Raw genomic sequence first — 23,086 nt, forward strand, 5'->3', positions numbered from 1 at the left:
AGTTTTCTTTCTTTGTGACATCCTTGTCTGGTTTTGGTATCAAGGTGATGGTGGCCTCGTAGAAGGAGTTTGGGAGTGTTCCTCCCTCTGCTATATTTTGGAAGAGTTTGAGAAGGATAGGTGTTAGCTCTTCTCTAAATGTTTGATAGAATTCGCCTGTGAAGCCATCTGGTCCTGGGCTTTTGTTTGTTGGAAGATTTTTAATCACAGTTTCAATTTCAGTGCTTGTGATTGGTCTGTTCATATTTTCTATTTCTTCCTGATTCAGTCTTGGCAGGTTGTGCATTTCTAAGAATTTGTCCATTTCTTCCAGATTGTCCATTTTATTGGCATAGAGTTGCTTGTAGTAATCTCTCATGATCTCTTTTATTTCTGCAGTGTCAGTTGTTACCTCTCCTTTTTCATTTCTAATCCTATTGATTTGAGTCTTCTCCCTTTTTTTCTTGATCAGTCTGGCTAGTGGTTTATCTATTTTGTTTATCTTGTCAAAGAACCAGCTTTTAGTTTTATTGATCTTTGCTATTGTTTCCTTCATTTCTTTTTCATTTATTTCTGATCTGATTTTTATGATTTCTTTCCTTCTGCTAGCTTTGGGGTTTTTTTGTTCTTCTTTCTCTAATTGCTTGAGGTGCAAGGTTAGGTTGTTTATTCGAGATGTTTCCTGCTTCTTAAGGTGGGCTTGTATTGCTATAAACTTCCCCCTCAGAACTGCTTTTGCTGCATCCCACAGGTTTTGGGTCGTTGTGTCTCCATTGTCATTTGTTTCTAGGTATTTTTTGATTTCCTCTTTGATTTCTTCAGTGATCACTTCATTATTAAGTAGTGTATTGTTTAGCCTCCATGTGTTTGTATTTTTTACAGATCTTTTCCTGTAATTGATATCTAGTCTCATGGCGTTGTGGTCAGAAAAGATACTTGATACAATTTCAATTTTCTTAAATTTACCAAGGCTTGATTTGTGACCCAAGATATGATCTATCCTGGAGAATGTTCCATGAGCACTTGAGAAAAATGTGTATTCTGTTGTTTTTGGATGGAATGTCCTATAAATATCAATTAAGTCCATCTCGTTTAATGTGTCATTTAAAGCTTGTGTTTCCTTATTTATTTTCATTTTGGATGATCTGTCCATTGGTCATTCATCTGTTGATGGACATTTAGGTTGCTTCTTTGTCTTGGCTATTGTAAACAGTGCCACTATGAACATTGGACTTCATGTATCTTTTCAAATCAGAGTAGAAAAAGTTTTTAAATAGCACGTAAGGCAGTTAGTTATATGCTGAAATTCATTACAGAAGAATGACAGAAACAAGAGACATTGTTCTCATAGAGTGAAGTAAGAAAGGTGAATCAAAAACATTTGGGTTTCAGGCTCTTATAAACCCTTAACTCAAGCTGCTTTCTTCCACTGTCACTCCCTCCTGTAGGTTCTGTTTTCAATTCTTTGAGACAGCTTGGTGCACCTTTTCCTGCTCCTAGTAATAGTTGACCTGACAAAGTTTTTCAGATTCATAGTTGTACATTGAGCTTAGAGATAGTTTACTGTTCTTTCAAATTCTAGGTTTCTGATCTATGCTGTACCCCAGTTTACTGAATTTGTACCATTCCTCTAGATGGATCATTGATTTTTGGTCTCTGATTTTAATATAAATTGATTGATTCTTCCTTGTCTGTGGACTTCTCAGGGAGAAAACCTTGGAACTTACTTGTAGCCCAGCAGCAAGCTAAGAGGTAGATTGAAAATAGATTGAATTTTGCATGACCTGTCAATGTTTATTGTGTAAAAAGATAGTGTCACAGAACATGTTACTAGGTAAAAATATGTTCTTTTCAGCCATATTCAAACTCTTTAGCCAAATCTTCATCTATAGGAATTGACATCACTAGCACCATTTTAAGGCATACTTGAGGAAACTACAAAGGCGACAGTAATTGTGGAAGAACCCCTGAACTTGGTATCTGAAAGCCCAGGTTTGAATTCAGATAGTTCCTGTGACCTTGGTTAAGTCATTTAACTTCAGCTTTCTTCAAGGGAAAAATGTTTCTCCCATGCTTGTTTTGTTTCATTCATGCTTATATGAAAGTATAAGCACCTAGTACAGTTACTGGAACAAAGGAGGTACTTGATAAATATTTGAATCTGAGTCTTGATTTGTTAGTGTAAAACAACAAAATTATGTTTTAACAGAGTTGTACAGTTCTAGAGAAGAAAACAAGTCAGCCTTTACATTTTTCATAAACTGGCAGAGAAAACTTGGCAGAAACTTTTTTTTTCTTTAAAAAGATGTTTATATGAACAAAAGGAAGATCAACTGATTTTTTATACAGGCATTTACATATAAATCATTTAGTGTTTGCTTCTTAGATTTTTTTTTTATGCTTTGAAGGGTGTTTTAAAAATACCTTGTCTTCGTGATGTTGTATAAGAAACTGAAAAAATTCCTTTTGTGTCTTTGAAATGCATATTCTTATTTCTCTGAAATAGTCCTTAAATAGGAAAATTTCATCCTTAATATTAACTTTTTTTTTAACATCTTTATTGTAGTATAATTGCTTTACAGTGTTGTGTTAGGTTCTGCTGTATAACAAAGTGAATCAGCTATATGCATACGTATATTCCCATATCCCCTCCCTCGTGCGTCTCCCTCCCACTCTCATCCCACCCCTCTAGGTGGTCACAAAGCACCGAACTCATCTCCCTGTGCTGTGCAGCTGCTTCCCACTAGCTATCTCTTTTACATTTGGTAGTGTATATATGTCAGTGCTACTCTCTCACTTCATCCCAGCTTACCCTTCCCCCTCCCAGTGTCCTCAAGTCCATTCTCTACGTCTCTATCTTTATTCTTGTCCTTTGGCAGAAACTTTTAATGCCTAGGCAATTTGTAGAAAAGTATATCATCAAATCTAAGTCTTCTTTTGAAAGTATATAGTAAACTCAGATATAGAATGTATGACTATTGATATTTGGAATATCATCTTCATTTTCCTTAATGAAAAAACTTTTTACTTTTTAATGCTGTTTTAGGCAAAAGTTGTAAATTAGGCTTTTTCTCCACATGTATTTGGTTTTTTCAAGATTTAATAATGTATGTGGCAGATTATAAAGGTAAAATTTGGAACAGTTGTTCCAAAATAATCAAGAGTATATGAAAGCAGAAGTTTTCCCAGTATAGAATTTGTTCACATGCTCATGAACAAGTATCTTGGTAGGTATCCAAAAAAAGCACAGCTGTGGATTTAATTTTAGGGATTAACTGTACTGTCTCAAATGGGGGTGGGGATTTTAAAAGGAATAAATTTTTCCCAAGAATGTATTTCATTATCTCTCCCATATCAAGTTAATTATACAGCAGAGTTGAATTTCTGAGTATGTTCTAAGTATATGTCACTTTCTCAGACACGTTTCCCGGACCACCCAGCCTAAATAGCACCACCTTAGAACTGTTACATCATGCTGTTCTTGTTTTTCATGTTCTAGTCTTCCCATTGTCACTGAAGTTGTCCTATTCATTTACTTAGCTTTTGTTTATCTATTTTTGCTTCTATGAGATTATGAACTTTCTCTGTCTTATCACTCTTTCCCTGTTACTAGTGCATAGTACACACTTTATGAATGAAGAAAAAAATAGATTAATTCATTGTGTAGTACTCTAAAATAAGAGTTCTCGGGTGTAACTTGTATAATGTTTGTCTACTTTCTAGAACTTACATAATTTTCATTGTTAAAAGCTGTGTGCATGTGTGTGTATGAAGTTCTTAGAACTGTCTGGCATATAGTAAATGGTCAAATGCTATCTATTATTATAAGTAAAAGATTATAGAAAATGATGTTTATTTGCCTTTATAGCATATGATCAATCATATCTGCACCTTATTTGATTCTGAGTCGTTAGCTGAAATGCATCCCTAATGTTTTTATCATTTTCAGAAATACAAGGTGTCAGAGGCAGAGCCTTTAGTGTTGAGGATATTCTCTATTAGGGATTTAGTAGGGGGAAAATGTGAAATAGTAGTCCTGAATTTATACATTTATTTAAAAATTAGTCACTTATCTTTTGGGTACTCAGTATGATAGGATAAAAAGGCGTGATATTTATAGCAGCTTTATTAATAACTGCCAAAACTTGGAAGCAAGTAAGATGTCCTTTCACAGGTGAATGGATAAATTGTCATACATCCAGAGAGTGGAATATTATTCAGTGTTAAAAAGAAATGAGCTATCAAGCTGTGAGAAGATACGGAGGAACCTTAAATGCATATTACTAAGTGAAATAAAGCAATCTGAAAAGGCTACATACTGTATGATTCCAATTATATGATGTTGTAGAAAAGTATGGAGGCAGTAAAAAAAAAAATCAGTGGTTGCCAGGGGTTGGTGCAGGGAGGGATGAATAGGAGGAGCATAGAGGGTTTTTAGGGCAATGAAGATACTCTAAGATACCATAATGGTAGATACATGCCATCATAACCCATAGAATGTACAACAGAATTTTATGTCTAGTCTACATATCTAAGATTGTAGGCTTCTCGATTTATTCCAGTGTTAGAAATTGATGCTATGGGAAATGGAAGAGTCTTGAGTTGTGTTTTAGTTATATTGTTAATCGCTTTAAATGAAGCAAGAAAATGTATTCATTTCTCAATAATAGACGTTAATATTTGTAATTCTTTAGTGAGATTTCCTGGAGTTTTTACTTTTTGTGATGAAAGCCCTTACCTTCTCTCATGCCCAAAACACATGCACATGTATTTAGAGTTTTGGTTTTTCAGAATTACGTATAAAACTCTCAGGACCCTGAATCTATTTAGCTTGTTAAATCTAAACCTAAGCCATACACATGTTAATTATATGTTCATGATTAATGGGTAAGCATACTCCATATAGTTTAATCTCTGAAACTATACTAGTAAGTTTTGGGGCCAATCTTGTAGTCTCTTAATTCCTCTTTAGAGAAAATTCTTCCATACTCTGGATATATCAGATTCCTTTCTTTGAATTCAAAGAACTCAGTATTCTTATTTAATTTGATCTTTAATTTGGAAGGGAGATACAATGCTATTTTACAATAGCATCTCACCTGTAGAATTCTGCTGCCTACAACTAAAGATCCAAAAATAAACTAAAGCCTGTGGAGTGACAAAATTTATCTTTCAAATGAAAACACATGTAGTTTATTCACAGGAGCTCTCATTCAGATTCTTGTTGTTCGTTTTGAGCCTAGTTGAAATATACTTATGTTATTTTTAAGGCCTTGCAGGAGGGAATGGGGCTTTAAAGTGAAAAATGAATACTGATGAGAAATGAGAAGACAGAAAAACATGTACGATGTGAGTACGGGGTCTCAAAAAAGCAGAACTATCAACAGATAGTATTAGGACAGATATAGCCCATATACCTTATATATTCTGATGAAATCACTTTTACAGCATAGTTTAATAATTATTGATAATAGTGATGATCATGAGCTACTAGTAGAGTTAAATACAGTAGTTAATATTTTGAGTTGTAAAAGGTGGGTAAATGTGAAATATATTTTAAAATATTTTCATTGAAAACGGTAAAACTAAAAACTGGTGTTGATACTTTAAGGCAGACTTTCTATAAAGGGCCAGAAAGTAAATATTTAAGGCTTTCTAAGCCATATGATCTCTGTATGAACTACTCAACTCCACTGTTGTAATACAGAAGCTTTGTGTTTCATTAAAACTTTATTCACAAAGTAGGCAGAAGGCCAAAGTTAGCCAATCCCTGATTTAAGGAAAAATTCTCACTTCTGTGGAAAACTTGAATGTCCAAAATACCTTGTTCTAAGATAGACAAAACCAAATACAAAACTAAATGAAATAAAGTTTTACTGTCTCCAATTTAAGAACAGAGGAATCAAGGCAGAGACAGGACTTGAGTGGCCTTTCTTTTTCAATAACACTTTTTAAAAAATCATGGTAAAGTATATATAACATAAAATTTACCATTTTAACCATAAGGTGTACAGTTCCGTGACATCAAATTCACAGTGTGTAACTGACACCACTATTTCTAGAACTTTATCATCATCCCAAACAGAAATTCTGTGCCCATTAAACAACTTCTTATTCTCTCCCTTCAGCCCCTTATAACCTCTATTCTACTTTCTGACTGTATACATTTGCCTAGTTTAGGTCCCTCTTATAAGTGGATCATACAGTATTTGCCCTTTTGCATCTGTCTTATTTCACTTAGCATAATATAATATGTTTTAAGATTCATCCATGTTGTAGCATGTATCAGAATTTCACTTCCTTTTATGACTGAATAATATTCCCTTATATATACATATATTTTTTTTATTCACCTGTTGATAGACACTTGGGTTGTTTCCACCTTTTGGCTACTGTGAATAATGCTGCAGTGAACATTGGTGTACAAGTATCTGCGTGAGTCCACATTTTTTCAGTTGTTTTGAGTATGTACCAAGGAGTGGAATTGCTGGATGATATGGAAATTCTCTGTGTAGGTTTTTGAGAAACCATAGCAACTACACCTTTACACATCCCCACCAGCAATGTACAGGGTTCCAATTTCTCTACATTCTTACCGACACTTGTTATTTTCATTTTTTGATAATAGCCATCCTAATAGATGTAAAGTGGTATCTCATTGTGATTCTGATTTGCATTTCCCTAATAATTAATATTCTGGATATGAATCGCTTATCAGATAAATAATTTGCAAATATTTTCTCCCATTCTTTTCACTCTCTACATAGTGTCCCTTGATGCACAAAAATGTTAAGTTCTGATAAAGTCCAATTTATCTTATTTTTCCTTCTAAGAGTTTTACATAGTTTTAGCTCTTATGCTTAAGTCTTTTTTTTTTTTTGATAATACAAAAGAAAAGTGATTTGCTTTATTTCATACTCACACCAATCCATCAAACACAACTTATACAGCATAGCAAGGTCTCAGACGGCTTATACAAAAGCAAAATAACTGAAAGCAATTATTCATAAAATTCATATATGATATTCTATTGGTAATGTAAGAGCAAAACACACCAACAAAAGATACCCGTTAACAAGAAAGAGGGTTCTGAGGAATTGCCAATATTTTTCAGCCTTTCTTATACCAGAAAAGCATCCTCAGAAATGAATACTCTGTAGCTTATGTTTCTCCTGTCCATTCAGAAAAAGCATGGCAGCTACACATTTCCATATTTCAGCTACTACAACACCCTAAGAGTTAGTGTATTTTACAATTATCCACTTATCTTCATTTGAAAAATTATCAACAGAAAATTAAGGATGATTCCAGCTTATACAAACACTTATACAATATAATCTCCATGGAAACATGACAAGGCATACAAAAACTGTTTAAATAAATAAATGTGACCAGAAAAAGAAAAGCCACAGAAGCCAAGCAATTCAATATTAAACCAGGACCTATCTTTGAAGCTCATCTTTTATTAATTCAGTGTTCTTACTGTTAAGCTTCTTTAAAAATATGTTTTCCCTATCACACTTAAGAGGATTGGTAATAAGGTGGAGAGCCTGAGACAAGAGACAGGTTACAAATAACTTCACTGCAAGAATTTTAAGTATACATATACAGCTTACCAATTTGGAGCTTAAACTTGTCTGAAAGAAACATTCTATTTGGATCTGACAATGTGATAAATAGGTTACCATAGATTACCTTCTCGAAACCATCCAAGCTACTACGAAAGCTATAAACTCACTAGTTCAATGCTTAAGTCTTTGATCCATTTTGAGTTAACTTTTGTATGTGGTATTAGGTAAAAGTACAACTTTATTTTTTTGCATGTGGGTATCCAATTTTTTCAGCACTAATTGTTGAAAAGGCTGTCTTTTTCCTATTTAATGTTCTTGGCACCCTTGTTGAAAACCAATAGACCATATATGTGAAGATTTATTTCTGGGCTGTCTCTCCTGTTCCATTAGCATATAGATCTGTCTTTATGCAGCACTATACTGTTGTAATTACTGCCACTTTGTAGGAAGTTTTGAAATAAGGAAATGTGAGTTCTTCAACATTGCTTTTCTTTTTCAGGATTATTTTGGCTCTCCAGGGTCCCATGAGATTCCATATGACTTATAGAATGGATTTTTCTTTTTCTTCAAACAGTACTTTTGGGATTTTGATAAGGATCACACTGACTTTGTAGATTGCTTTGGTAGTCTTATCACCTAACAATATTAGGTCTTCAAATCTGTGAGTACACAATGCCCTTACATTTATTTAGGTCTCCTTTAAATTCTCTCAGCAGTGTTTTTTATTTTTCAGGGTATAAGTCTTGGGTCATCTTGGTTATATCTTCCTAATTATTTTATTCTTTTTGATGCAGTTATAAATGGAATTTTCTTCTTAATTTCCTTTTCAGATTGTTCATTGCTAATAACTAGAAATGAAACTGATTTTTTACTTAATTTTATATCCTGCAATTTCTCTGAATTCATTCATTAGCTGTGGTAGTGTGGGTTTTGTGGTTGTTTTGGTAGACTTTTAGAGTTCTCTACATATAAGATCATGTCATCTTTGAACAGAGGTGATTTTACTTCTTCCATTTAATTTTGATGCCTTTAATTTCTCTTTCTTACCTAATTACTCTGGCTAGGACTTCCAGTACATTGTTAAATAGAAATGAAACCAGGTGTTCTTTTCCTGTTTCTGATTTTAGGGGCACAGGTTTTAGTCTCTTACCATTGAGTATGAATTTAGCTGTGGGCTTTTCATATTTGGCCTTTATCATGTTCAAAGAGTTTCCTTCTCTTCCTACTTTTTTTTTTTTTTTGCGGTATGCGGGCCTCTCACTGTTGTGGCCTCTCCCGTTGCGGAGCACAGGCTCCGGATGTGCAAGCTCAGCGGCCATGGCTCACGGGCCCAGCCGCTCCACGGCATGTGGGATCTTCCTGGACCGGGGCACGAACCCGTGACCCCTGCATCGGCAGGCGGACTCTCAACCACTGCGCCACCAGGGAAGCCCTCTCTTCCTACTTTACTGAGTGTTTTTATCATGAAAGGATTTTGAATATTGTCAAATACTTTTTCTGCATCAGTCTGCATAATTAACTAATACAATTTCTGATCATTTTTTCCTTTCTTTTTATGATTATACTCTATTACCTTGATTCATTTTTATATGTTGACCCGTCTTTTCATTCCAGGAATAAATCCCATGAAGCCATGGTATATAATCCTTTTTGATATGCTGCTGAATTCAGTTTGCCAGTATTTTGTTGAAGATTGTTACATCAGTAATATCTTAGTGTGGTTTTCTTTTCTTGTAGTTTCTATGTCTACCTTCGGTATCAGGTATTGCTGCCCTTATAGAATGAATTAGGATGTCTTCCCTCTTTGGTTTTTTGGAAGAGTTTGCGAAGAATTGGTGTTAATTCCTTTTTTTAAAAAATTGAGGTATAGTTGATTTACAGTATTGTATTAGCTTCAGGTGTACGACATAGTGAGTCAAAATTTTTACAGATTATACTCCATTTATAGTTATTACAAAATATTCTTGATGCTGTGCAGTATATCCTTGAGGCTTATTTATATTATACATAATAGTTTGTACCACTTAATCCCCTACCCATATTCTGCCCCTCCCCCTTTCCTTTCCTCTTTCTCACTGGTGACCACTACTTTGTTCACTGTATCTGTGAATCTGTTTGTTCTTTGTTATATTCACTAGTTTATTTTTTAGATTATACATATAAGTGATATCACACAGTATTTGTCTTTCACTGACTTATTTCACTTAGCCTAATATCCTCCAGGTCCATACATGTTGTTGAAAATGGCAAAATTTCATTCTTTTTTTATGGCTGAGTAGTATTTCATTCTATATAAATATATATTCACGTCTTCTTTATTCATTCATCTTTTGATGGATGGACACATAGGTTGCTTCCATATTTTGAGTATTGTAAATAATGCTGCTGTGAACATTGGGGTATATATTCAATATGTCTTTTTGAATTAGTGTTTTTGTTTTCTTCTGATACACACCCAGGAGTGGGGTTGCTGGATCCTATGGTAGTTTTATTTTGAGTTTTTTGAGGAACCTCCATACTGTTTTACAAAGTAGCTGTACCAATTGATATTCCCACCAACAGTGTACAGGGGTTCCGTTTTCTTGACATCTTTGCCAACATTTGTTATTTCTGGTCTTTTTGATGGTAGCCATTTTGACAGGTATGAGGTGATATCTCATTGTGGTTTCACTTTACATTTCTCTGTTGATTAGCAGAGTTCAGCATCTTTTCATGTTCCTGTTGATATTGAGTTGCATGAGATCTTTGTATATTTACCCTTTATCAGATATATCATTTGGATATTAACCTTTTGTCAGGTACATAGTTTGCACATATCTTCTTCCATTCAGTAGGATGCCTTTTCATTTTGTTGATAGTTTTCTTCACAATGCAACAATGTTTTAGTTTGATGTAGTCACACTTGTTTATTTTTTTGTTTGTTTCCCTTGCTTGAGGAATATATCCAAAAAAATATTGCTAAGACCAATGTCAAAGAGTGTACTACCTGTGTTTTCTTCTAGGAGTTTCATGGTTTCAGGTCTTACATTTAAGTCTTTAATCCATTTTGAGTTTATTTTTGTATATGATGTGAGACAGTAGTCCAGTTTAACTCCTTTGCATGTAGATGTCCAGGTTTATCAACACCATTTATTGAAGAGGCTGTCTTTTCTCCACTGTACATTCTTTCCTGTTTTGTCATAGATTAATTGACCATATAAGCATGGGTTTATTTCTGGGCTCTCTATTCTATTCCATTGATCTATGTGTCTTTTTTTAGGCCAGTGCCATACTGTTTTGATTACTATAGCCTTATAGTATGGTTTGAAATGAGGGAGTGTGATACTGCCAGCTTTGTTCTTCTGTCTCAATATTACTTTTGGCTATTCAGGGTCTTTTGCGTTTCCACACAAATTTTAGAATTATTCTAGTTATTTGCTTTTGGCATTATGGACATTTTAACAATATAAATTCTTAAAAATCCATGAACATGGTATATCTTTTCATTTGTATCATTTTCAGTTTCTTTCTTCAGTGTTTACAGTTTTCTGGTTACAGGTCTTTTACCTCCTTAGATTTATTCCTAGGTATTTTATTCTTTTTGATACAATGGGAAATCAGATTGTTTTCTTAATTTTTCTTTTTGATAGTTCATCATTAATATATAGAAATGCAGCAGATTTCTGTATATTAATTTTGTATCCTGCAAGTTTACCAGATTCATTAATGAGCTTTAGTAGTTTTCTGGTGACATCTTTAGGATTTTCTATGTGTAATATCACGTTGTCTGCAAACAGTGACAGTTTTACTTCTTCCTTTCTGACTTGGATTCCTCATGTTTCTTTTTCTTCTCTGATGGTTGTTGCTAGGACTTCCAAAACTATGTTAAATAAAAGTGGTAAGAGTGGGAATCCTTGTGTTGTTCCTGATCTTAAAGGAAATGCTTTCTGCTTTTCACCGTTGAGTATGATGTTAGCTGTGGGCTTGTCATATATGGCCTTTATCATGTTGAGGTATGTTTCCCCCCAACACATTTTCTGGAGAGTTTTTATCATAAATGAATGTTGAATTTTGTCAAAAGCGTTTTTTGCATTTATTGAGATGATCATATGTTTTTTTTTGTTTTTTTGCGGTACGCAGGCCTCTCACTGTTGTGGCCTTTCCCATTGTGGAGCACAGGCTCCGGACGTGCAGGCTCAGCAGCCATGGCTCACGGGCCTAGCTGTTCTGCAGCATGTGGGATCTTCCGAGACCGGGGCACGAACCCGTGTACCCTGGATCGGCAGGTGGACTCTCAACCACTGCGCCACCAGGGAAGCCCGATCATGTGGTTTTTATTCTTCAGTATGTTAGTGTGGTATCACATTGATTGATTTGCAGATACTGAAAAGTCCTTGCATCCCTGGGTTAAATCCCATTTGATCACAGTGTATAATCTTTATAATGTATTGTTGGATTTGGTTTGCTAATATTTTGTTTAGGATTTTTGCATCTGGGTTCATCAGTGATATTGGCCTGTAATTTTTTTTTTTTTTTTTGTAGTGTCTTTGTCTAGTTTTGCTATCAGGGTGATGCTGGCCTCATAAAATGGGTTTGGAAGAGTTCCTTCCTCTTTAGTGTTTGGAATAGTTTGAGGGTAGGTATTAACTCTTTTCATTAATTCTAAATGTTTGTTAGAATTCACCTGTGAAGCCGTATGGTCCTGAACTTTTGTTTGGAGGTTGTGTTTTTTTCTTAAATTACTGATTCAATTTTATCTAGTAATTGGTCTGTCAGTCTTTTCTGTTTCTTCCCAGCTCAGTATTGGGAAAATTGTACATTTCTGGGAATTTGTCCATTTCCTCTGGGTTGTCTGTTTTGACATAATATTGTTCACAGTAACTTTTATGATCCTTTGAGTTTCTGTGGCATTGGTTGTAACTTCTTTTTCACTTCTGATTTGGGCCCTCTTTTTTCTTGATGAGTCTGGCTAAAGGTTTATCAATTTTGTTTATCTTTTCAAAGAACTAGGTTTTAGTTTTGTTGATCTTTTTTATTGTTTTTTAGTCCCTTTTTCATTTATTTCTGCTCTGATCTTTATGATTTCTTTCCTTCATCTAACTTTGGGTTTTGATTGCTTTTCTTTTGGTAGTTCCTTTAGGTGTAATGTTAGGTTGCTTGAGATTTTTCTTGTTTCCTGAGGTAAGCTTGTATCACTATAAACTTCCATCTTTGAACTGCTTTGGCTACATCCCATAGATTTTGGATCATTGTGTATTCATTTTCATTTGTCTACAGGTATTTTGGGGTTTCTTCTTTGATTTCTTCAGTGACCTATTGGTTGTTTAGTAACATATTGTTAAGCCTCCATCTGTTTGTGGTTTGGGTAGTTTTTTTCTTATAGTTGATTCCTAGTCTTGTAGCATTTTGGTGGAAAAGATGTTTGATATGACTTCAGTTTTCTTAAATTTACTGAGACTTATTTTGTGGCCTAGCATGTCACCTATCCTGGAGAATATTCCATATGCACTTGAAAAGAATGTGTATCCTGCTGCTTTTGGATGGAATGTTCTATATATATCTATTAAGTCCATTTTAATGTATCATTTCAGGTTAATGTTTCCTTATTGATTTGCTGTCTGGATGATCTGTTCATTGATGTAAGTGGGGTGTTAAGCAAAAAGTTAGAAAATGTAAAGAGCAAACAGAGCTGAAGAATATGTAATTGAAATTTTAAAATATGTTAGAAGGAATTAGCAGTAGGTTAGATGATACAGAGGAACAGTCAGCAAACTGGGAGACAGAGTAGTGGCAATCGCCCAAGCTCAACAGAAAAATGTTTAAATTTAAAATGAGGATGGATTAAGAGACCACTGGCACAAAGTCAGGTGTAAAAACATTAACACTATAGGGGTCCTAGAAGGAGAAGAGAGAGAGAAAGGGACAGAGAACATATTTGAAGATATAACAGCTGAAAACTTCCCTAACCTAGGAAAGGAAACAGACATCTAGGTCCAGGATGTAGAGTCTGAAATAGTATCAACCCAAAGGGCACCACACCAAGATACATTGTAATTAAAATGGCAAAAGTTAAAGATAAAAAGAGGTTATTAAAAGCAGCAAGGGGGGCTTCCCTGCTGGTACAGTGGTTGAGAGTCCACCTGCCGATGCAGGGGACACAGGTTCATGCCCCAGTCCGGGAAGATCCCACATGCCACGGAGTGGCTAGGCCCGTGAGCCATGGCCGCTGAGCCTGCGCGTCCAGAGCCTGTGCTCTGCAATGGGAGAGGCCACAGCAGTGAGAGGCCCACGTACTGCAAAAAAAAAAAAAAAAAAAAAAAAAGCAGCAAGGGATAAGCAACAGTTACACATAAGGAACTGAGCTGATTTTTTAGGAAACTCTGCAGGTCAGAAGGAAGTGACACAATATATTTAAAGTGATGAAAGAGAAAAGTCTACAAACCAGAAAACTCTACCTGTCAAGGTTCTCATTCACATTTGATAGATCAAAATTTTACAAACAAGCAAAAACTAAAAGAGTTCAGCACCACCAAACAAACTTTACAAGAACGTTAAAGTGACTTCTTTAAGCAAAAAAGAAAGGCCACAACTAGAAACAGTAATCTTTATTATTTTCTTGCTTCAGTTACTTTTGGGTTTGGTTTCCTTAAGATGTGCATTTAGATTATTGATTTGAGATCTTTTTTTTGCTTTTTTTTTTTATAGTAGTTACAGCTGGAAATTTCTCTATTAGGACTGCTTTTGAGCACATCTTACAAGTTTTGTTATTCTGTATTGTTCTTTTCATTTGTTTCAATTTATTTTTTAATTTTCTTATGATTGCTTCTTTTACCCACTCATTGTTAAAGAGTGTGTTGTTTAGTTTTTACATATTGAGAATTTTCCAGCTTTCCTGCTGTTATTGATTTCTAATTTCATTAGATTGTGATTAGAAAAGTTGTTTTGTAATATTTCCATCTTTTTATTAAGTCTTGTTTTAGACCTAACATTATGGTCTATTATGGAGAATATTCTTTGTGCACTTGAAAAGAATGTGATTCTGCTATAGTTGAGTGGAGTGTTTTGTATGTATCTGTTAGGTCAGATTGGTCCATAGTGTTATCAAGTCTTCTCTTTCTTTATTGATCTTCTGTCTGGTTGTTTTTCATAGTTGAAAATGGGGCATTGAAGTCTTCACTGTTACTGTTCTACTGTCTACTTATCTTTTTAATTTTGTCCATTTTTGCTTCATATATTTTGATGTTCTGTTGTTAGGTGTGTATATGTTTGCAGTTTTTATATCTTCTTGCTGTGTTGAACCTTTTATCAATATATAATGATCTTTGTCTTTTGTAAGCTCTTTTGAATTAAAATCTATTTTATTTGACATTAACATAGCCACCTCATTCTTTTGATTCCGGTTTGCATGGAATTTCTTGTTTTATCCTTTTACTTTCAACCTCTTTGTGTCCTTACATATACAGACTCTCTCTTAGACAGTATCCTTTTGTTTTATCCAGCTTGCCTTTTTCTTCGTTTTACTAGGAGAATTTAATACAAAGGTTTTATGAGGAAGTACCTTGAAATACGTAAGTGTTTGAACTGATCCATTAGTTTTCCTTATCGTAGCTTCTTTCCAAATTCATAAAGTTACCAAGAATATCCTTTTAGCCATTTCATCTGAGAGTATGGAAACATTAGTGTATCATATGTTGTTTGATGAACTATACAATGCTCATTTGTCCAGGGATTGTTTGGAGGCATATCCAGTGTTAGAGTAACATGACTGTGGAGACTTTTGCCCCTTTTCTTTAGCTTCTGTTGAATCATATCTGGTGTTTGTAATTTTAATAGTATATAACCTGAAGTTTGAAATCAATGCAATTAGAATGAAGTAACCAAACTACAGATATGTAGAGCAGACATTATCATTGGAAATTCACTTCTTTTAAGAGTAGCTAACGTTCTTGAGTCAATCTGGAAAAAAGAAAAGGAAACGATTATGACACTAAAGAAAATGGGGATAATATATGATCATTGAGATATTTTATTATATTTTGAATAGCTAGTTTATTTTAATGTTATTTTATTTCAAAATCATATGATAAAAGAAGCAGTTTTCTAGAAGTATACTGAATAGGGCCCCTGGAGTTTTCTCTGTTCCTTCCCAGTCTCACTAATACAAAGAGAATGAGAGGAGGCTACTTGGGAAGAGAAGTTGAGAAAGTTTTGGAAGAGGGGGAGCTGTGGGAGGAAGAAATAAAGAAAAAATGGAATTCTCATAGAATCTTGGAAAGGCTTGGGAATGTGAGATACCAGTTATCTTGGAAGACAGTGTGGACTGAAACCAAGAAAATCAGTTGAAGTTCATATAAAGAACTAGTAGGCTCCATTGCCCAAACCCCTAGTCCCACAGAAGATTAGAGGTTTATTATCTGAAGATACTAAATCAGAGAGACTCTAAACATGTGACCCTCAAGCTCATTCAAGGGTGGGATAAGGTGCTATGCTTAACCAAGGAGATAAATACATAGAAACTCTTCACATGGAATGGTGAGGTTCCCCCCAGTTATTTCTTCTTGACTTGGCTTCCACAGCATCATCAGTGTGCTTTTGCCCACTTTGGGAGGAGATTGGAGGATTGTCCTGTGGGTAAACTGAACTGTTCCAGATGGTGAAAAAGTAAACTATAGATGTTGACCTTTTTCCCAAAGAAAAAGTGAGCTTGCATCTTCTTCTATAGCTGGATTCTCTCCTTGTTGGACTTTTTGTTAATATAAGCTTCCTTTATCTACAATTTGTAGTTCTGTAACACGTAACAGCCTTAGGTTTAATTATACAAATAAATGTTACCATTCTGAGATGAAGAAACTGGATAAAAGGGAACAATTTCAACACAATTTCAATTGTGTATTTCTGAAAATACTCAAGTGAGTGTATTGGACTTATCAGTGTACTTTTTTTTTTTTTTTTTTTTTTTGGTGCGCGTGCCTCTCACTGCTGTGGCCTCTCCCACCACGGCTCCAGACGCGCAGGCTCAGCGGCCATGGCTCACGGGCCCAGCCGCTTCACGGCACGTGGGGTACCCCCGGACCGGGGCACGAACCCGCGTCCCCCGCATCGCCAGGCAGATTCTCAACCACTGTGCCACCAGGGAAGCCCTATCTGTACTTTTAAAAAGATACTGTATTTCAGTAAATTATACTCACCTTTTGTGCATTATAGGCAGTGATGAAGCAAATCACTGCACATCTCTCAATGGCTTAAAACAACACTAATTCTATTTTTCAGCTAAGGGTTGAATGATATTCTGAGGGCCTGCTTCAAGTTCTGTGTTAGATACACATCTGTTCTACATGTGTCTCATTCTTCTTGAAGTAATGGGCTAGCTAGGGCGTGTTCTTTCTATGGTAATGGCAGAGGTACAAGAGGTCAAACCCAATTGCCCAAGCACATTTTAGCTTCCACTTGCATCACAGCTATTAACACCATTCCATTGGCCAAAACAAGTCATGAGGCAGAGCCCAGATTTATGGAGTGGGAAGTTTTACTCCCACCTTTAACTGGAGGAATTGCAAAGTCATAGGGCAAAGGTTATAGTTGATGGCTGTACTTGAGATGTAATAAGATCTGGGACTGTAATCTTTGCAAAGGTCAGGGTCTTCCATACTCTTCAGTCTTTAGATCCCCAGTATGACCTGAAAACTATTTGTGCTTTGAGAAAGTGTTACAGGAATTTTAATCAGTGATCCATTAAATGTACTTTTCAGAATTGAAATATGTATGAAATAAAGGTTATAGTATTTTTAATTTTATGAGTAAGGTATAAGGCATATTATATTGCCATAATTTTTACCCTAATCTATTTCTTTAAGTGAATAATTTTAGAGCATTGACATAGAAGATATTCAACGTATATGTATTGTTTGGTTGATGTATTTTGAGTCTCATATTATGACATTATTGTATTATTTGGCAGAAAAGATTAGGAGGAGAGGGAGAAAAGGCAATGAGCATAAATTGAGTGCCTCCCAATATGCTGGATACTACAAGATAGCATATCTATATCTCATTTTATCTCGATGTGCTCTCCTTATTTTTTGGGGTTATTTTGTTTTTCTTTTCATTTTTACAGATAGGATATCTGAAGTGCCCAAGTCAAGACCTTGGGCATATTCTATCCAATCGGCAAACCCAAAGGCCCCTTTTCCTGCCCTTTAGAGGAAGCTGAGCTGAAACTTCTGCCTTGGCCACTGAGGAAGCTCAGTTTTCAGTTTTACCCATATGCAAATGTCAGTATTAACTCAGTGAGTAGGAAAAGAGCATTGCAACTAAGGGACCAGTGAGAAAGCTGTCTTAGATAAGGGAAGAGTCCCATGTGAGAACTGAGAGACAGTGGGTTTATATCATATCTCATTCCCTCCTATTGTAGAAAAACTAGAAGATGACTCACGGTCACTGCCCCACCCCAGTAAATAAATACCCTTCATCTTGAGGATTATGCTTTTCATTTTTGTTTCTTAGAAAATGTGTATATTTGTTACCTTTTAAGTGTCGTTGAAAGTCAAAATAAAATATGTAAAAAGCCATTATTTTAATTTTATTTTATATAGTTAATTACTGTATGTTTATATTGTGGAGTTATATATTACATATTGGTATATAATTATGCTTGCTATTGTCTAAATAATTAAAATATTTTTGTAGCATATGAATCATGCTTACATACTACGTTGTGATTTTAAAAATGTCTGGAAACTGTTCTTGTTGCCCATGGTTGGCTCTGGTGTTTCATTTACTGTATTTAGGTTAATTTGATTTCCTTTAACATGTCTTATGGACATTGTCCATACAAATGCTGAAAAGTTTTTTTCTTCAGTTCCCTTAAATGAGTTTATAACTGTTGACTTACTTATTAATGACATGTTTTAAAATTGTCTTTCCTTGGAAAGGCAGTATGCAAATTATATACCATATTTAGATTGAAGATTTTTTCTTCTGGTAAAATTTTTTTGATTCTCTGTTTATTTGGCCAGGACATACATATAAAATGCTAAAAAGCATTTTGACAGAAAGTAGACGGATGGAAGACTAACAACAACATTTGCATCAAGAAATTAGGTGAATGGAAGATTTAAGAATCCACATAAATTAACCATATCAATTCAATAAATTGAGAAGGGAGTAAGACTTAATTGTTCTAACTTTACAGAAAATTATTTGCTTATTTTGGTGAAACCAATTGTTTCATGTATGTGTAGATAAGTTCATAATATATGGGATTTTTACCTTAACATGAAATTCTACATTTTAAAGGTTTCTCTTTTAATATATAGATGTGTTTCTTATTGCAGAATGTTTTGTTTCACTGTTTTGTAGTATAACTTCTAATTAAATCATATAAGAATGTATATGGGAATTTCATGGGGAAAATATTTACAAGTAGTATTCTTTTGATCAATAAGAAAAAAACTGTTGAGTAGATACTATCCTTATTCCCATTTTACACAAGAGGAAACTAAGGGACACAGGGTAATAAGTAACTTGCCCAAGGTCGTGTGGAAATAAGTGGTGGAACCAGGAGTCAGACTTCTCCACCAATCTGTCTGACTCTTAAGTTTATGCTCTTAATGACATAGTCACGTCCTCTAAGATAGTAGTAATTCTTAGAGCCCAGTCAACAGGCCTCTGGGAATCCTTGAAACTGTTTCAAGAGTCACGAGGTCAAAACTATTTTCATAATACTATCAAAACATTATTGGCTTTTTTATTGTATAGACCTTTGAACTGATAATATGGAAAAACAGTGGTGGCTAAAGCTGCTTAGTCAAGGCATTGGCACCGTACTATGCTAATAGTAATAATATTCTTCACTGGCATGCACTTGCAGGTAAGAAAAAAAGCCAGTTTCACTTAAGAATGTCCTTGATGAAGTGTTAAAAATGATTGTTTATTAAGTCTTGACCTTTGAATTACATCTTTTTAATGTTTTGTAAGACTAAATGGAAATACACATAAAGCACTTAACGCTGTATACGAAAGTGCCACGGTTGTTGCAAGAAAAAGCCCTTGTGTCATTGTTTGAGTTGTGAGCTGAACTAGCCAGTTGTTTCATAGAACATCATTTTTACTTGAAACAATGACTGACAGACAAATTATGGTTTTGTAGACCTGAGTATTTAGCAGACAGTATAAACCTGTCACTTCAAGGAAAAGAATTGACAGTATTTTTTTACCAGTAAAATTTAGGCAAATTTTTCTAAGAGAAAATTAGAATTTTAGGAGCTTGATTCTGCTGCTTAACAGCTGCCCAGTAATTAAAGACTTTTCAGATGAGATGGGTGATGATATAAATGAATGTGATATTTTAAAATAGTATAATGAAATGTGTCATCACTTGGAAGATCTGTGTAACTCAGGGAACCAGTGTTTTTCAAATGACCAATGCACAGTGTTACAAAATCTCTTCAGAGCAGAAGACGGATTTTCATGTTAAAATGTATGGAAAGTTTCAGATTCCATATTATAAATAACTTTCAGGAAATTACCACCTGTGAAGTTTTGATGTAGTATCAGAGAAAACTATCTTCAGTTATTTGGAAAGACTATTAAAATAAATTTTCCATTTCCCACTACTTATCTGGGAATAAGTATGAAGCTAGGCTTTTAAATATTTTAAGTTAAACAGTATATGGCAACAGATTGAATTCAGAGCAGATATGAAAATCTTCTGTTAAGCCATAGCTTAAAGAGATTTTTAAAAATGTAAAATAGTGCTATTCTCACTAATTATTTGTTTCAGAAATATAGTAAATCTTCATTAAAATGTTAGCCATTTTTTCTGTAAAATTGATTTATTGATCATTTTAAATGAATTAATACATACCAGTTTCTCAGTTTTTATTTCTAATATGGTAAATATTAATATATCTAACCCATGTAAACAAAATGTTCTTTAGGGTCCTTTTTTAAAAAAAAAAGTGTAAGAGTCTTAAGGACAAAAAGTTTAGGAGCTGCTGCTCTAGAAGAAACATATTTAGAAAGTACAGTATAAGGCTTCCCTGGTGGCTCAGTGGTTAGGAATCCGCCTGCCAATGCAGCGGACATGGGTTCGAGCCCTGGTCTGGGAGGATCCCACATGCGGCAGAGCGGCTGAGTCCGTGCGCCACAACTGCTGAGCCTGCGCTCTGGAGCCCGCACGCCTAGGACCCGTGCTCCGCAGCAAGAGAAGCCACCTCAGTGAAAAGCCCGTGCACCGCAGCAAGGGGTAACCCCCGCTCCCCTCAACTAGAGAAAAGCCCGAGTGCAGCAGTGGAGACCCAGTGCAGCCAAAAATAAAATAAATAAATTTAAAAAAAAAACACCATTCACTTAAAAAAAAAGAAAAAGTACCGTACATGTTAGGACAGAGAAATTGAAATTGCATGTTTTTGAAAGTGCATTAAGTGGTCTACACTTGGTAGACAAAGAAGCAATTTCTTTGGTGTCCATTGTTAGCTCTTAATCAGATATCAAATATATTCATTTGAATTGAATGTCTTTCTCAAAACATTTATAATTGAGACACTTATTTGTATAACATTGCTAGTGTTTACTGAGGTTAACGGTTAACATGATACTAATGTGATCATTTACTTGAGAATTGTAGACCTTTATAAGCTATGTCAAATTGTAGACCTTTATAAGCTATAGAGATATGACAAATGTTATTAGTCGACTACCTACTTAATTGCCTAATGTATTCCTTTTTAAGTGAACTTTTTTTTTTTTTTTTTTTTGGTATGCGTGCCTCTCACTGCTGTGGCCTCTCCCGCCACGGAGCACAGGCTCCGGACGCGCAGGCTCAGCGGCCATGGCTCACGGGCCCAGCCGCTTCACGGCACGTGGGGTACCCCCGGACCGGGGCACAAACCCGCGTCCCCCGCATCGCCAGGCAGATTCTCAACCACTGTGCCACCAGGGAAGCCCTATCTGTACTTTTAAAAAGATACTGTATTTCAGTAAATTATACTCACCTTTTGTGCATTATAGGCAGTGATGAAGCAAATCACTGCACATCTCTCAATGGCTTAAAACAACACTAATTCTATTTTTCAGCTAAGGGTTGAATGATATTCTGAGGGCCTGCTTCAAGTTCTGTGTTAGGTACACATCTGTTCTACATGTGTCTCATTCTTCTTGAAGTAATGGGCTAGCTAGGGCGTGTTCTTTCTATGGTAATGGCAGAGGTACAAGAGGTCAAACCCAATTGCCCAAGCACATTTTAGCTTCCACCTGCATCACAGCTATTAACACCATTCCATTGGCCAAAACAAGTCATGAGGCAGAGCCCAGATTTATGGAGTGGGAAGTTTTACTCCCACCTTTAACTGGAGGAATTGCAAAGTCATAGGGCAAAGGTTATAGTTGATGGCTGTACTTGAGATGTAATAAGATCTGGGACTGTAATCTTTGCAAAGTGAACTCTTAATGGAGTCCATGGACTTACTTTACTGCTGAGAATTTGGTAGATATGTTGTTTCCTGGGACCCGTGGCCTGTCTTATTTATGTAGTCAGGGGTAAATGTTGAATGCAGTTCTATTCCAAGGCCTAGTTATAGGGTTTGGTGAATAGATGCTAAAGTTGAAAATATCTAAATGTATGTTTTTCTGAATCTCTCTCTGCAGGATGACGTAGCTTTGCCAAAGACTTAGAAGCTAAGCAGAAAATGAGCTTAACATCCTGGTTTTTGGTGAGCAGTGGAGGCACTCGCCACAGGCTGCCACGAGAAATGATTTTTGTTGGAAGAGATGACTGTGAGCTCATGTTGCAGGTAATTGCATCTGCCTTCTGTATGTGTCTACTCAAAAGCTGGAACTGACATGAAATATTTTTCTACTCCTTCGGAGAGCAACTCTACTTAACATTTGAACTTTCCAGCTCTCCCTCTTTAAGCTCTAGTTACTAGTTTAATAAATTTTCTCCCCTTGTATCATTTAAAACTTAAGTTCTAAGTCTTGGAGATTATATTTTGAAAAATGAGAGCTTTGAGTAGAGAAGTTTGTTTTAAGAAGTAAGAAGTTTCACATTATACACTTTTAAAATAAGACTTGTAAGTAATTCATAAAATTAGCATAGAATGAAGTAAAACTGAATTTTAATTATGGGTACTTAATTGATAACTGGAATTAATCTCTCTTTTTCTTTTCGAGGTTTTCATTATGATATCTTCCAGTAGTTTGAGCATATAGATTGTTGGCATTTACTGAATTATGTATAAAGGAGTTACTTTTAAAACATACTTCGACGATTTTTTTTTAATTTATTTATTTTTTATTTTATTTATTTATTTTATTTATTTTTGGCTGTGTTGGGTCTTCGTTGCTGCACGCGGGCTTTCTCTGGTTGCGGTGAGCGGGGGCTGCTCTTCGTTGCAGTGCGCGGGCTTCTCATTGCGGTAGCTTCTCTTGTTGCGGAGCACAGGCTCTAGGCGCAGGGGCTTCAGTAGTTGTGGCCCACAGGCTCTAGAGTGCAGGCTCAGTAGTTGTGGCACACAGGCTTAGTTGCTCCGCGGCATTTGGAATCTTCCCGGACCAGG

General features: G+C 35.3%; 1 protein-coding gene across 4 annotated transcripts in view; it reads left to right on the forward strand.

Annotated features, from left to right (window-relative positions):
• CEP170 (centrosomal protein 170) overlaps positions 1-23,086 on the forward strand; it is a 152,247-nt gene that overhangs the window by 20,613 nt on the left and 108,548 nt on the right. For all 4 annotated transcript variants that reach the window (XM_082834688.1, XM_082834689.1, XM_082834690.1 and 1 more), the window contains exon 2: positions 22,176-22,321. In XM_082834688.1, the coding sequence (XP_082690814.1) occupies positions 22,217-22,321 (105 nt within the window). In that variant the 5' untranslated portion in view covers positions 22,176-22,216. The remainder of the gene's footprint in view (positions 1-22,175; positions 22,322-23,086) is intronic.

This window comes from Leucopleurus acutus, assembly GCF_964270905.1.
Source record: "Leucopleurus acutus genome assembly, chromosome: 2".
Lineage (NCBI taxonomy): Eukaryota > Metazoa > Chordata > Mammalia > Artiodactyla > Delphinidae > Leucopleurus > Leucopleurus acutus.